General features: G+C 46.6%; 1 protein-coding gene across 2 annotated transcripts in view; it reads right to left on the minus strand.

Annotated features, from left to right (window-relative positions):
• Positions 1–5,335, minus strand: part of LOC142818066 (uncharacterized) — a 499,687-nt gene extending 494,352 nt beyond the window's left edge. For both annotated transcript variants that reach the window (XM_075896306.1, XM_075896305.1), the window contains exon 1: positions 5,247–5,335. In XM_075896306.1, the coding sequence (XP_075752421.1) occupies positions 5,247–5,270 (24 nt within the window). In that variant the 5' untranslated portion in view covers positions 5,271–5,335. The remainder of the gene's footprint in view (positions 1–5,246) is intronic.
• Between the last annotated feature and the right edge of the window lie 7,310 nt (positions 5,336–12,645).

Here is a 12,645-nt window from a genome sequence, read left to right on the forward strand (position 1 = left end):
ACTCTGCGCCACCATCCTGAACTACAGGGTGAATCCCTTTACAGAACATTATCAAGTGTTCCGCAGTTTCTTCTTTCTCTCCACACGCACTGCATACCGTGTCTACCCCTTCGTATTTGGTCAGATATGTCTTGGTTCGCAATACTCCAGTCCTGGCCTCAAACAGTAGAGAACTACCCCGAGTATTATCATAGATCTTTTCCTTGGCAATGTCCTGCTTAAAAATTCGATACATCTCTAGTGCGGACCTCTTAATCATGCCAATTCTCCACATGTCGGTCTCAGCTTCCTTCACCTTTTTCTTAACCGATAATTTTTTTTGGTTTGGCCCCCTGCTGTTTTCTAAATATTTACCAGTCAATTTTCTGGTTCGCTTCCTTCATTTTGTATCGACATTCTTCATGTACAAGTAGCTAAAAACCTTCCTTTCCCAACGCTCCTCACCCATTTTTCTCAATCGCTTCTCTAATTTTATCTTGCTGCTAGCTTCCCTACCCTCAAATGACGTCCATCCCATATCACCTTGCACTCCCTGATTTGGCGTATTCCCGTGAGCTCTTAAGGCAAGCCTACCCATTCCACGTTGCTTAATTTCTAATCTTGCTTGAACTTCTGATCTCATGCAGAAGACTGCATTGCCGAACGTCAGGCTAGGAACCATGACCCCTTTCCGTAATCCTCTCACAACATCATACCTACTGTAATTCCACAGTGCCCTGTTTTTCAATACTGCTGCATTCCTGTTTATTCGTGACGTATGTTTTGTGTTCTTTTAGGTTCTTGGCCCCATTACTTATCCATACGCCCAGATATTTTTATTTATCTGTTATCTCTAGCGTGACCTCCTGTAGTTTAAGCTCGCTACCTTCATTGTCATTAAAAATCAAGACTGCTGATTTTTTCTTACTGAATCTGAAATTCAACCTATCTCCCTCATTACCGCAGATGTCCACCAATCTCTGCTAATCTTCCTTGTTGTCGGCCATTAGTACTATATCATCTGCGTACATGAGTTCAATGTTCAATGAGTTTTTCTTGTTTGACAAAAAAGAGGTTGAAGCCCAGTACCACTTTTCTCTAATTTGGCCTCTAATTCTTGTAGATACATCATGAATATTAAGGGTGACAGAGGACACCCCTGCCTATAATCCCCCATTTTACCTCTGCAGAATTGCATACCTGTTTTTCCCACTTTAAAACTACCTTGTTACCTTTATAGATGATATCTTTTAAAAGATTAGTGACTATATCTTCCACGCCTAGTGGGTCCAGTATTCCCCACAATTCCTCTTGAACCATGCTATTGTACGCTCCCTTGATATCCAAAAATGCTAGCCACAGGGGCCTGTGTTCTTTTTCAGCTATTTCGATGCACTGCATCAGTGAGAACAGATTGTCTTCCAACCTCCTCTGTTTCCGAAACCCATTCTGAAGTTCCCCCAGCACCCCCTCATCCTCTATCCATGCCTGCAGTCTTTGCTTTATAATCTGCATCACCAGCCTGTAGACCACTGATGTCGCTGTTATAGGACGGTAGTGGTTCATGTCATCTTTGTCCCACTTTCCTTTATAGACCATGCTCATCCTGCTAAGTTTCCATCCATCGACGACTTCACCATCAATTATTATTTTGTTCACCTTCTCTCAAAGCCTGCTTATACTTCGGACATAATGTCTTTATCAGCATAATTGGGATGCAATCTGGGGCTGTTGATGTACTAATAGGAACCCTTTTCTCAGCTCATTCGCTCACAGGATTTCAAGCTGGATGGTTGTGCCCTCGCGATCTCCGACTTCAGCGTAGCTCCCGCCGACTGGTTCGCCCTCCGCGGTCTCCTGAAGCCGTGCAGCTCTCGCATTGTGGCACCCCGCCCTTGGACTGCTTCGACCGGATCCCCACTTTCCTATCTCCTTCTTTTTCCCTCTCGTTGGCTGGCTTCTTCTCCGTCTATTTTCCTTCTATTCTTTTTATCCCTCCTTCTTTTTCCCTATATCTTTTATTCCCCATATCCCATTCCTCTGCTGACCTGTTGAGGTGTCCTCGTAAGGAGAGACAGTTACGGGTCGGCACCTTTCTTTTCTTTTCTTCTGTTATAACCACCTATATATTCTCAGCTCTTTCCCACTCTCGTTGAGAAACTGGAGCCTTTGCGCCACTTGATTCATCTTTGTCTATTGTGGTGCATAAAGCACATCTTTGTTGAAACTTTTCTGTCACCCTTGTTCTTATATATTCAATAGCTTTGTCCCCTTCAAGCCTAGCACCTTGAGCTGTAGTTATAAACCTCTGCTCTAGGCTGGTCTCCTTTCTTGGGGCGTTTAGATGGTTCCAAAATTTCGCAGCTGCCTTTCTATCTTTTTTATGTACTTCTGCATGCCAGCCACTGAGCTCCCTTTCTTCTAATCTGTTCATTATTCAGAAGAGATGCATCCCTTCTACAGCTTAGAAAGACCAATGAGTGACTGCCAATAACAATGAGTGCCAATTCCAATATACCAATGAGTGAGTGCGCCCCCTGGAGATGATAGAACAGAAGCGAAACGAACACTGAAAACAACGTATTCCCTCCCGTAATTCTCGTAGTTAGTCGTTAGTACGTAATAGTAAGAAAAACTCAAGTATACACTACTCCAGTAAATAGTACTGAATATACACATCTCAGATCGTAAACAAAAATTTTATCTGATAGTCTTGAAGCCAAGCCGGTGGCAGGCGTCTTCAAGTCGGCCACCCAAAAGGCGGCACTACCGAGGTTGGCTGCTGCAGTACAGCAGATAACCATTGCGTCCCTAAAGGCAGCTGCAGCACAGTAGGCTGTACTACGCCAGGGGACGGCGGCCGTGGCTCGCCAGGTTGCAGTTCACCAGGAGACTGCGGTGGCGGCACGGCGGTTTGCTGCTTACCAGGAGACCGCGGCTGCGGCACGGCAGGCTGCAACACACTTGACCACCATGGCTGCGCCACGGTAGGTTGTAGCTCTGCCGGTTGTGGTAGGTTCCGGTCATAAGGTAACTCACGTAGAAGTTCTGGTAGTCAACGTCAGGCTTACACTGCTTATTTATTCAGGGTCATTTGTTTCTTTTTTGTCAGAGTGAGAATTCCGTCGACATTTTGAGTGCATTTCACTGCTGCCTGCATCACACATCAGCCTATTTGACTATTATTATCAATGTTCCATTTGCGTTCTAGGCTGTTTCACAGTGGAAGTACAGTTCAAAGATTGCACCACGTCACTCTGCTTTTATGTTGTCCTCCGAAGAACCTGTCTTATTGACCTTGACGGAATTAGACCTCTAAGTCTTCGCATTGAGGGTTCCGCTCTCAATTGCTTACATGTGACTACGTCTGTTCCATTGACATGTGTCTATGACCCGATACCTCGTTCCAGCCCCACACTAGCGAACACGCAGCGCGGTCCAGAAAGCCTTCCACCACCTTTGGCAAAAGAGTTCACTTCTTTTTTCAGTGGTGACTTGGGCCTCCCTAAGGGCTTCACTCATCGAGTCAAGACGTGCCAGGGAGTGCAGCCGGTAACTTCCAAGCTTCGTCGTCTGCCATATTCGCTCCGTGCGTCAGTGTCAACTCAGCTTCAAAGGTTGCTCAGCCTTGACATCATGGAGCCCATCGATACTTCTGAGTGGGTGTGCCCCATTGTCGTTGTTGGCAAGAAAGATGGCAGCATCAGGATCAGTGTAGACCTCCGAACGCCGAATAAGGTGATTGTTTCAGATAGCTTCCCATTGCTGCACACAGAAGAGCTCCTCCATGCTTTGGTAATTAATCTCCATGCTGAAGCAATCGATTCGCCAAGGCTTCAACAAGCTTTGACATCGCTCATGAAAAAAAAAACTGTCTGGTGCGAGGTGATCTTATTATGTATCTGCAACACTTCCCGCATTGTACCGTACGTGGCGGGCGTTACCGCATCAAAAAATTGTCATTGAAGGGCTAGCAGTTCACTAAATCTATAGCTCGTCGTCAGATGTGGTGAACGCGCAAACATACTGTTGATAAATTTTAACGCTGAACTGCACCGGGCCGCCAGACTTCCAGCATTGAATTTATGGTCCGAACCGCAAGTCCCTCCTCGAATTTAGAGAGGAAACGAAAGAAAACTTAGCTGCAAAATTTTGTGTGATATGCATTGATGTCATAGGGCAAGCTTCCGCAATAAAATAAAAGCTACTCAACAAAGTCGGCTGGATAAATGTGACAAAATTTGGCCTTCATGCTGCCGCTCCCAGAATAAGGATAAAAATAAACCACTTAAGAAGCAAAACTATAAAAATGCTTAGAGCTCCTAAAAAACTTAGTGTTACACCATGGCATTGTGGCACATGAAGCAGTTCACTGACTTACATGTTGCGGTTACGTAGCTGAGGGCACATCATGGCAGTGCTTCCGGAATCAACACGAATGGTGGACAAACGCATAATAAACAGGACAAACGACATGAATTGCACGTAAAGTGAGATTTGTCTACATGTGGGTTTTGACGAATAAACATAGGAAAAATAACGTCGCTCACTCGTTAGTAGGCACTGAGCATGAAATGCGTAACTCAATCGAGACCTAAGCAAAAATCACCTAACGTTCGGCAGGTCTTCATTCATACTTTTAGGTCACCACATGCCTCTAAAATTTGCAAACCTGACAAAAAGTAGCGACCAGTAATAGCCCTGTCTCGCGCCTCGAGGCGCCTTGTCGCGTATCCCACTCCGTGGCCAAAGCTGAGATGCGCATTTCACGCATAGGTGTGTGCACACGTGTGCATGCGCGTGCTTGCGATTGGTCCCTTAGGCTTTCTCGGGACAAGATATGTAACTCTATACTTTCTGCATAAATTTGGCTGAGTAGCACTATGCGCACCACATTTGCAACACTAGTCTTCGCCAAAAGCAATTCCAAGCGTAGGCGAGCACACAGGGAGGTGGAGGGGGCGACTATTCTTAGCCAGCTTCGAAGGAGGGGGGGCGGCTGCCTCCAAGTCTGCCCAATACATTAAAATTGTAGGGGGGGGGGGAGGCGCACTACGTTGAACCTTCGGCCCACCCCCGTGATGAGGAAGCCTGCGCACACCTGTGATTGTAATTATGATATTAAAAACAAGCATCGCACACTGTACATAATTCGTTCAACCTCTTGCGAAATAAGCATATATGCGTGTTTCTTTCAGCGGTTCTTTGTAGATAGCATGGATAAAGTTTCACTGAAGAATCGGAAGATTACGTCAATGTAGTCATACCTTGTGCAGCGTCAGAGCACCCATTGGGGAGAAACACAGCACAAAACTAGACGAAAATTGCGTGCAGCAACATTGGCGACTGTCAGCGAGCTCCTGTGTGATAGCGGAAGTGTCACATGCATGGTGAGCTTTTGTGAAAGCTGGCGCCGGCTGTTTTCGTCTGATTCGCAGGTGGGAGGAAAACTAGGCAACAACGTACGAGTTTTACGGCTGAGCATTTTCAGATGTATTCGTAACAAAAAGGGAGCAATGTGTGGTATATATTGTAATACATACCACACAATATATTATATTTTATATCATCCTAATTTCACCACAAATTGGTATCACTTCTTTGAAACGCACCCTATCTCTTCCAGTCCTTGAGTCACGTCGCATAATTGCTCGTCTTTGCCTGCTCCTTTGCCTCTTTTATACGTCATCCACAAGACATATAGCTTCTTAATCCACCTGTAAGAGTTTCACAACTATTGGCTCACACACTGTCATTGCACACATTAGTGGTCGTGCTGCGGCAATGAATAACTCCTTTTTCTTACACGCAATAACCTTGTGTAACATGCTACCTGACGCCAATGCTTTCCACTCACATCGAAAACATTTTTTTTGGGGGGGGGGGGACAAACCTGCAATTTTGTCGAAAAAAGCTGCCTGTCAAAGCCAGTTGAATTGTCTTGTTTACGCGATGCTACATTTGTTTCTGCTTCCCTTTTCTTTAAAATTTACACTTATTTTACTTTTGTGAAACATGTGTATCTGCTAATTTTCTTACATTATGTGCCTGACATAAGATGCTGTTTTTTGTGTACGTATCCGCAGCTACATTTATTTAATCTCTTAATTTTTTTATTTCACTTGTTGCTAAAACAGGCATTGTATTGCTTAGAAACCTCTCTGTATCACTCCTTATGTGAGTAATGCCGTCGGGCCCTTCAGAAGTAATAAATAAAACTAAAGGAAATCATCAGTGTTATCGTTTCAGCCACAAGATAAATGACCGTGTTGCTTTCATAGTGAGCCTACCTTTAAAGAGGGCGACAGACTAAGTGCAGGAATCAGCAGGTCTGAGCAAATCAAAAGCCTCTGGTAATAGGAGTTCAACAGTTGAAATTAGTTCGCATGGCAGTGTACAGCGCATCAACACCACATTTTAGCCCACATTAACAACCTCTGAAAATAAAAAAAAGTTTAAGCTTATCACCCTATTTTGGAATCGGTAAATTAGAAACGGAAACTTGTCTTCACAGACGTAGTTGAGCACTTATTGTGCACTGCTTCAGGAACAGCAACGAATTGCGCAAACATGTTAGGAACAGCAAGCAGCTCGAAATATGCAGCGCAAACCTCAAGCAGAAAGCAAGCACAGAATTCCTGTAGACAGAAAGCCAGCACGGACTATAATGTGTTATAGCCTGACGCCTAAAGCGCGCTGTTTGAATAGAAAGACAGACGTATGAAACGAGCGCACAATTACACACAGGACAAGTGAGAACTGTTACAATTCATTCGTTGTCCTGCGTCAGCATCGTGCTCCTTTCGTAAACGCGATCACACCGCCGAGTGAAGCAAACTTCGTCTTATCCTGAATTATGAGTCTGATAAACGCACGCGCAGGAAAGACCACGCTCCGCGGAGGCAGTGCTTCGTGGAGGCGATGACCTTGAATACGCGTTCAACGCGAGCCCATCACACCATCTCGCTAATGATAACGAAAACGCGCTTAAATGACAAAGCTATGAGGACCGCCACGAGGTGTATGGTGTACATAAATGGCTTCCCGATACCGTTCTCAACAACGTACACTCTGTGGCTTAGTGCTGAACGCCGCGCCCTGCTAATCTGTAAAAGTGGCATGGTTCGAATCTGCGAGAGAAATTTTTGCCTACTGGTATTTTCCTTTACAATCTGTTTCTGTATGTATTAGAGCGCCATATTCATTACAAAAATACGTCAGTAGAACCGAGGTGGACACCGGCGTAACAGACTGATGCCCAGCAATCCGAGACATCTCTAGTGCGGCAAAGCTCACCCCAAGCAGAAGCGCTGGGCGAAACGCTAAAGCAAGCGTTCTTCAAAAAAAATTATTACTGAGCAATGCCTCAATTTTCGCTGATAGACCTTCAGTCACGTATTGATTACAACACCTTTGTGCTGTACAACGCGATTTGTTTTAATTTACCGGCTGGATTTTCTTCCCGAGACACCTACGTGTATCCAATGAAAATGTAAGGTGTGATATTTGAAAAGCTAATTGTAGCGCAACGATAAGTTATGCGCTAATTGCACTGTAGTGGCATGTACGATAGAACATATCCTGTTATTGTGTTTGCAATTGTGTGGGGTTACGCTCGGTGTATTTTTTTCCTAAAGAGCTTTTCCATACGAATAGTGCAGCAAAGCAGCAATACAGGGGTAAAAAAATCATCTGTCAGTAAATTGATGATAAAGTGGGCGTTGGTCATCCTAAAAACCCAGCAAAAGTCTGTAGAGGTGATGTACATTATTTAGATGAAGCATCTGGAGTGTCATACCTGTAATAAATGATAATCACTAATTTAACAATTTAATTTAAACTTATGGGGGGAACCTCTTCATGTAGAAGCACATATTATCGCGGGTTAAAAATGACAGGGAGTTTATTTAAAAACACGGACAGTGGAACTTGTAGAGACGCTTGCTTGCTTGCTTGCTTGCTTGCTTGTTCCTTTCTTTTGTGGCTCTCACCCACTAGAGGGGATTGGTCAAGAAGTCGGTGGTTAATGCAAGTCAATACCTTTAGGTTTTCTAGACTAGGGGAATATGATTACTGTGTTTTGACTGTGAAATTATTTTGGCGCAATGTAAAAAAAGAAACAAAGGGGGGAGAAAAATAATAGAATTCGTTGAATATCTCAGGTGTAATCGTTATATGAAATTCTCCTGAAAGTTGAATCATTGCAGTGTATCAGCTAAATATTAAGTGGTAATGTGGTTAGTAAAATTCGAGAGCTGATCGCTGACTCAGCAAGGTAATCTTCTTGTGTTATATATAAATTCGCAGAGAGCCCCGCAGATGTTCCTGTCGCTGTGTCCCAATGAAGTGGCCCCAAAAGACAAATTATTGGGAGTATTAAGAGACGCTCTCAGAGAAGGCCGCTAAGATTGTCGTCTTCTTCACTCGCCTGCGCTGCGCCTCTCGAGGGAATCCGCGTTCTTCATTGTCGTCGCTATCTCGCCGCTAAATTCAGCTATGCACGCGGCATCACCCTCCCGCCAGAGTGAGCGTCGTCCCGATGCTCAACAGGTAGAGATGCGGCCAGCGGGTGTTAACACCACTGAGAGTGGTAAAGTTTCATGCGGACCACGTGCACCGTCTCAGGCAGATGCTGGCGACGTTTCGAACAGGAGGAGGCGTCGAGCACGACTTCGTACGTCACGTCGCTAAGACGGCGCAAAACCTTGTAGGGTCCGAAGTATCGGCGTAGGAGTTTCTCTGAGAGGCCTCGTCGTCGTACAGGAAACCAAACCCAGACTCTATCTCCTGGTTGATAGATGACGAATCAATGGCGAAATTTGTATCGTTGGGCGTCAAGTTGCTGTTGATTCATCATTCTGACGCGGGCAAGCTGCCTTGCTTCTTCGGTGCGCTCAGTGAAGTCTGCGGCGTTTGTCTCTGAATCATTGCAATCGTAAGGCACCATGGCGTCAAGCATTGTAGTAACTTCTCTGCCATGAATTAGTGCGAACGGCGTCATTTTTGATGTTTCCTAGCGCGCCCTATTATACGCGAATGTGATGTACGGCAATATTCGGTCCCAATTCTTGTGTTCCACGTCGACGTACATGCAAAGCATGTCAGCGATTGTCTTGTTAAGTCGTTCTGTAAGCCTATTCGTTTGTGGGTGGTAAGCTGTCGTTTTCTATGCGCTGTGCCACTGAGCGTAAGCACAGTGCACAAAAGCTCGGCTGTAAACACGGTACCTTTGTCTGTAATGACGACAGCTGGAGCATTATGTCTCAGGAAAACGTTCCCAATAAAGAACTGGGCCGCTTCAGCTGCAGCGTCACTTGCCATTGCCTTGGTCTCCGCGTATCGGGTAAGGTAGTCCGTCGCCACTATAACCCATTTGTTGCCGCTGTCCGATCTTGGGAATGGGCCCAGCAGATCCATTCCGAATTGAGAAAACGGGGTTTCTGGCATGGGCACAGAATGTAATAGCCTAGCTAGTTCGACAGATGGTACCTTGCGCTGCTGACAGTTGATGCATGTTTGGACGTAATGTTTCACCTCTGCTGCCATTCTTGGCCAGTAATATTTTTCTTTGATGCGTGTCAGTGTTCTTGTGAAACCGAGGTGGCCCGCAGTGGCTTTTTCATGGCAGGCTTGTAAAGTTTCGCTGCGGAGAGCTCCAGGAACTACCAGCAGATAGCTTCTACCTGTTGATGAAAAATTGTTTTTGTACATAATTCCGTCCCGTAAACAGAATGACGATAAGTTTTTCGAAAACAATCTTGGTGCATTGGCGGCTCGTCCGTTCAAGAATTCTATAAGCGAGTTGAGCTCCCGATCATCTTGTTGTTGCCGAGAAATGATAGCTGCATCAACAACTCCTAAAAAACCGGTCAATTCATCATCCTCTATAGCCGGTGATTCAGTCAGTGACCTTGACAAACACTCGGCGTCTAAGTGTTGCCTTCCGGACTTGTAAACTACGGCAATGTCGTACTCTTGGAGCCGTAAGCTTCATTGTGCTAAACGTCCAGATGGGTCTTTCATGTTGGCCAACCAACAAAGAGAGTGGTGGTCGCTTACGACTTGAAAAGCACGGCCATACAGGTACGGGCGGAACTTCGCAACTGCCCAAACGACAGCCAGACACTCCTTCTCCGTTGTTGAGTAGTTGTACTCGGCGAGTGTCAACGTTCTGCTAGCGTAGGCAACCACTCTCTCCACACCATCTTGGCGTTGGACAAGAACAGCACCTAAGCCCACATTGCTGGCGTCTGTATGGATGGCTGTTGGTGCGTTCTCGTCGAAGTGAGTGAGGACAGGTGGAGTTTGTAGACGCTTTCGCAGCTGGTTGAACGAAACTTCTTGCTCTTCACTTCATACAAATGCAACGTCTTCCCTTGTAAGGCGAGTGAGTGGAGAGGCGATGTGTGCAAAGCCTGCTATAAATCGGCGTTAGTAGGCGCAAAGACCCAGAAAACGCCTGACCGCCTTCTTATCAACAGGCCTTGCGAACTTTGTGACGGCTGCCGTTTTATCTGGGTCAGGCTTCACACCTTCGCGACTGATCACGTGTCCCAGGAACTGGAGTTCTTCGAAGCCAAAGTGGCATTTTTCCGGTTTGTGTGTGAGTCGAGCAGACCGTATGGCTTGAAGGACTGACAGTAGCCGCTTTAGATGCTCTTCAAACCTGGCCGTAAAAACGATCACGTCGTCGAGGTACACAAGGCAAGTTTTTCATTTCAGGCCGGACAGAATCGTATCCATTATTTCTGAAACGTGGCTGGGGCTGAGCATAGACCGAAAAGGAGGATTTTGAATTCATAAAGCCCGTCTGGCGTCACGAAGGCTGTCTTTTCTCGGTCGCGCTCATCGACTTCTTTTTGCCCGTATCCATTTTTAAGGTACATTGACGAGAAGTAGCGCGCATGCCGTAGCCTGTCCAAAGAGTCATCGATCCGTGGTAATGGATAAACGTCTTTTTTTTGTAACATGATTCAGCTTACAATAATCGATGCAGAAACGCAAGCTGCCATCCTTCTTTTTCACGAGTACCACTGGCGATGCTCAAGGACTCTTTGATGGTTGGATTACATCATTCTCTAGCATCTTCTTGACTTGCTGCTGGATTACCTCACGTTCTTTCTAAGCGAAGCGATATGGTTTCTGTCGGATCCGTCTTGCTGTGTCTTCCGTAATGATGTGATGCTTAGTCAAAGGCGTTCGACCCACTCGTGATGTCGATTATAAGCACTCCTTGAACTGGTCGAGCAGCTCCATAAGACGGCATCTTTTAGTCGGTGTTAGACTCGGACCGATATCGACTGGTGGTGTATGTAGAGGTGATTGAGCTGTGGCTTCCCCTCGCATTAGAAGACAGTCATGAGAGTAGTCGAGCCCTTCCAGGTACGCCACAGCCGTGCCTTTACCAATGTGCCGGCTCTCATTCGTGAAGTTGGTTAGAAGCACCTCTGCGCGCCCATCCACTAAGCTGACGATGTCGGGAGCGATGGCGATGCCTTGGCGAAAAAGAAGGGCAGTGATGCGTTCGGCCACGGCATCTTCATTACAGTGCACGCCGCAACATACGGAAACAAGACTACATGACAGTGGTGGCACGCAGACGTCGTCGTAGACCACACGTAACACCCTGGGTTCTTCGTCTGGATCTTGGGTCACAGACTTGTCCGTGGCGAATGTGATCACACCATCGCGTATCTTGACCACAGCACCGTACTCTCTTAAGAAGTCCATTCCCAGTATCATAGGTTTGCAGCATTCCGGTAAGATCAGAAATGTGGCTACAAAAGCCACATTCTCAATCGTGAGTCTTGCTGTACATTTTCCCGTGGGAGTCATTATCTGGCCTCCAGCATTTCGAATATAAGGGCCCGTCCATTCCATCCTGACCTTCTTGAGTTTGTCTGCCAATCGTTCACTCATTATGGAGAACTCTGCACCCGTATTGACTAAGGCCGTCACTTCAACGCCGTCAATCGTCACAGCAAGGTTGGCAGTCACAGTTTTCTCGGCGGAGTCTTCATCGTCGTCTCTCACGTGTTTCAGCTGCAGTGGGGGACTTTCGGCAATTCGACGGCTTGCAACCTTCCCCCAAAGGTCGCTTCTTTCAGTTTCCCCGCCGTGGGCTGGGAGACCGACCTTTGCCGGCATCAGCAAAACTACGGTGGCTTGGTGAACCAAAGCAAGCCGGGGATGGTGAGTGCATCCGGAAGGTAGAAGAGCCTTCCCGCCTGCCAGCCTGGTCGTCGTCGATGGGGGCATGGCTTTCGTCGAACTGTCGGCGCGTAGCTGTAGGTGCACTACCGTGGTATTCAGCTAGGTGATGTGGGCAAGAACGGTAAATGTGCTCTGGCTCTCCACAGTTGTAGCAGAGTGGTCGGTGATCCGCAGTGCGCCATATGTCGGTTTTCCGCATATAGGGTCGCCTGACAGAATCCTGCTGAGCCCAGGCTGCCAAAGGATACGGTTCGAGGTACTGCGGCGCTGTCATGGGCGTGGGTCGACGAACAGCGTCTGCATAGCTGTATCTGTTCGGCTGGTAGGATACTTCTGGAGCCAATGGACGACGCACAGCGTCTGCGTAGGTACACGAGTTTGGATGGTGCGGTGGAGCGAAATATTGCTGAGGAGAGGCAAACGCTTGTCGAAGTTCATGGCGAACGACTTCAG

Source organism: Rhipicephalus microplus, chromosome 5 (assembly GCF_043290135.1).
Source record: "Rhipicephalus microplus isolate Deutch F79 chromosome 5, USDA_Rmic, whole genome shotgun sequence".
NCBI classification, from domain to species: domain Eukaryota; kingdom Metazoa; phylum Arthropoda; class Arachnida; order Ixodida; family Ixodidae; genus Rhipicephalus; species Rhipicephalus microplus.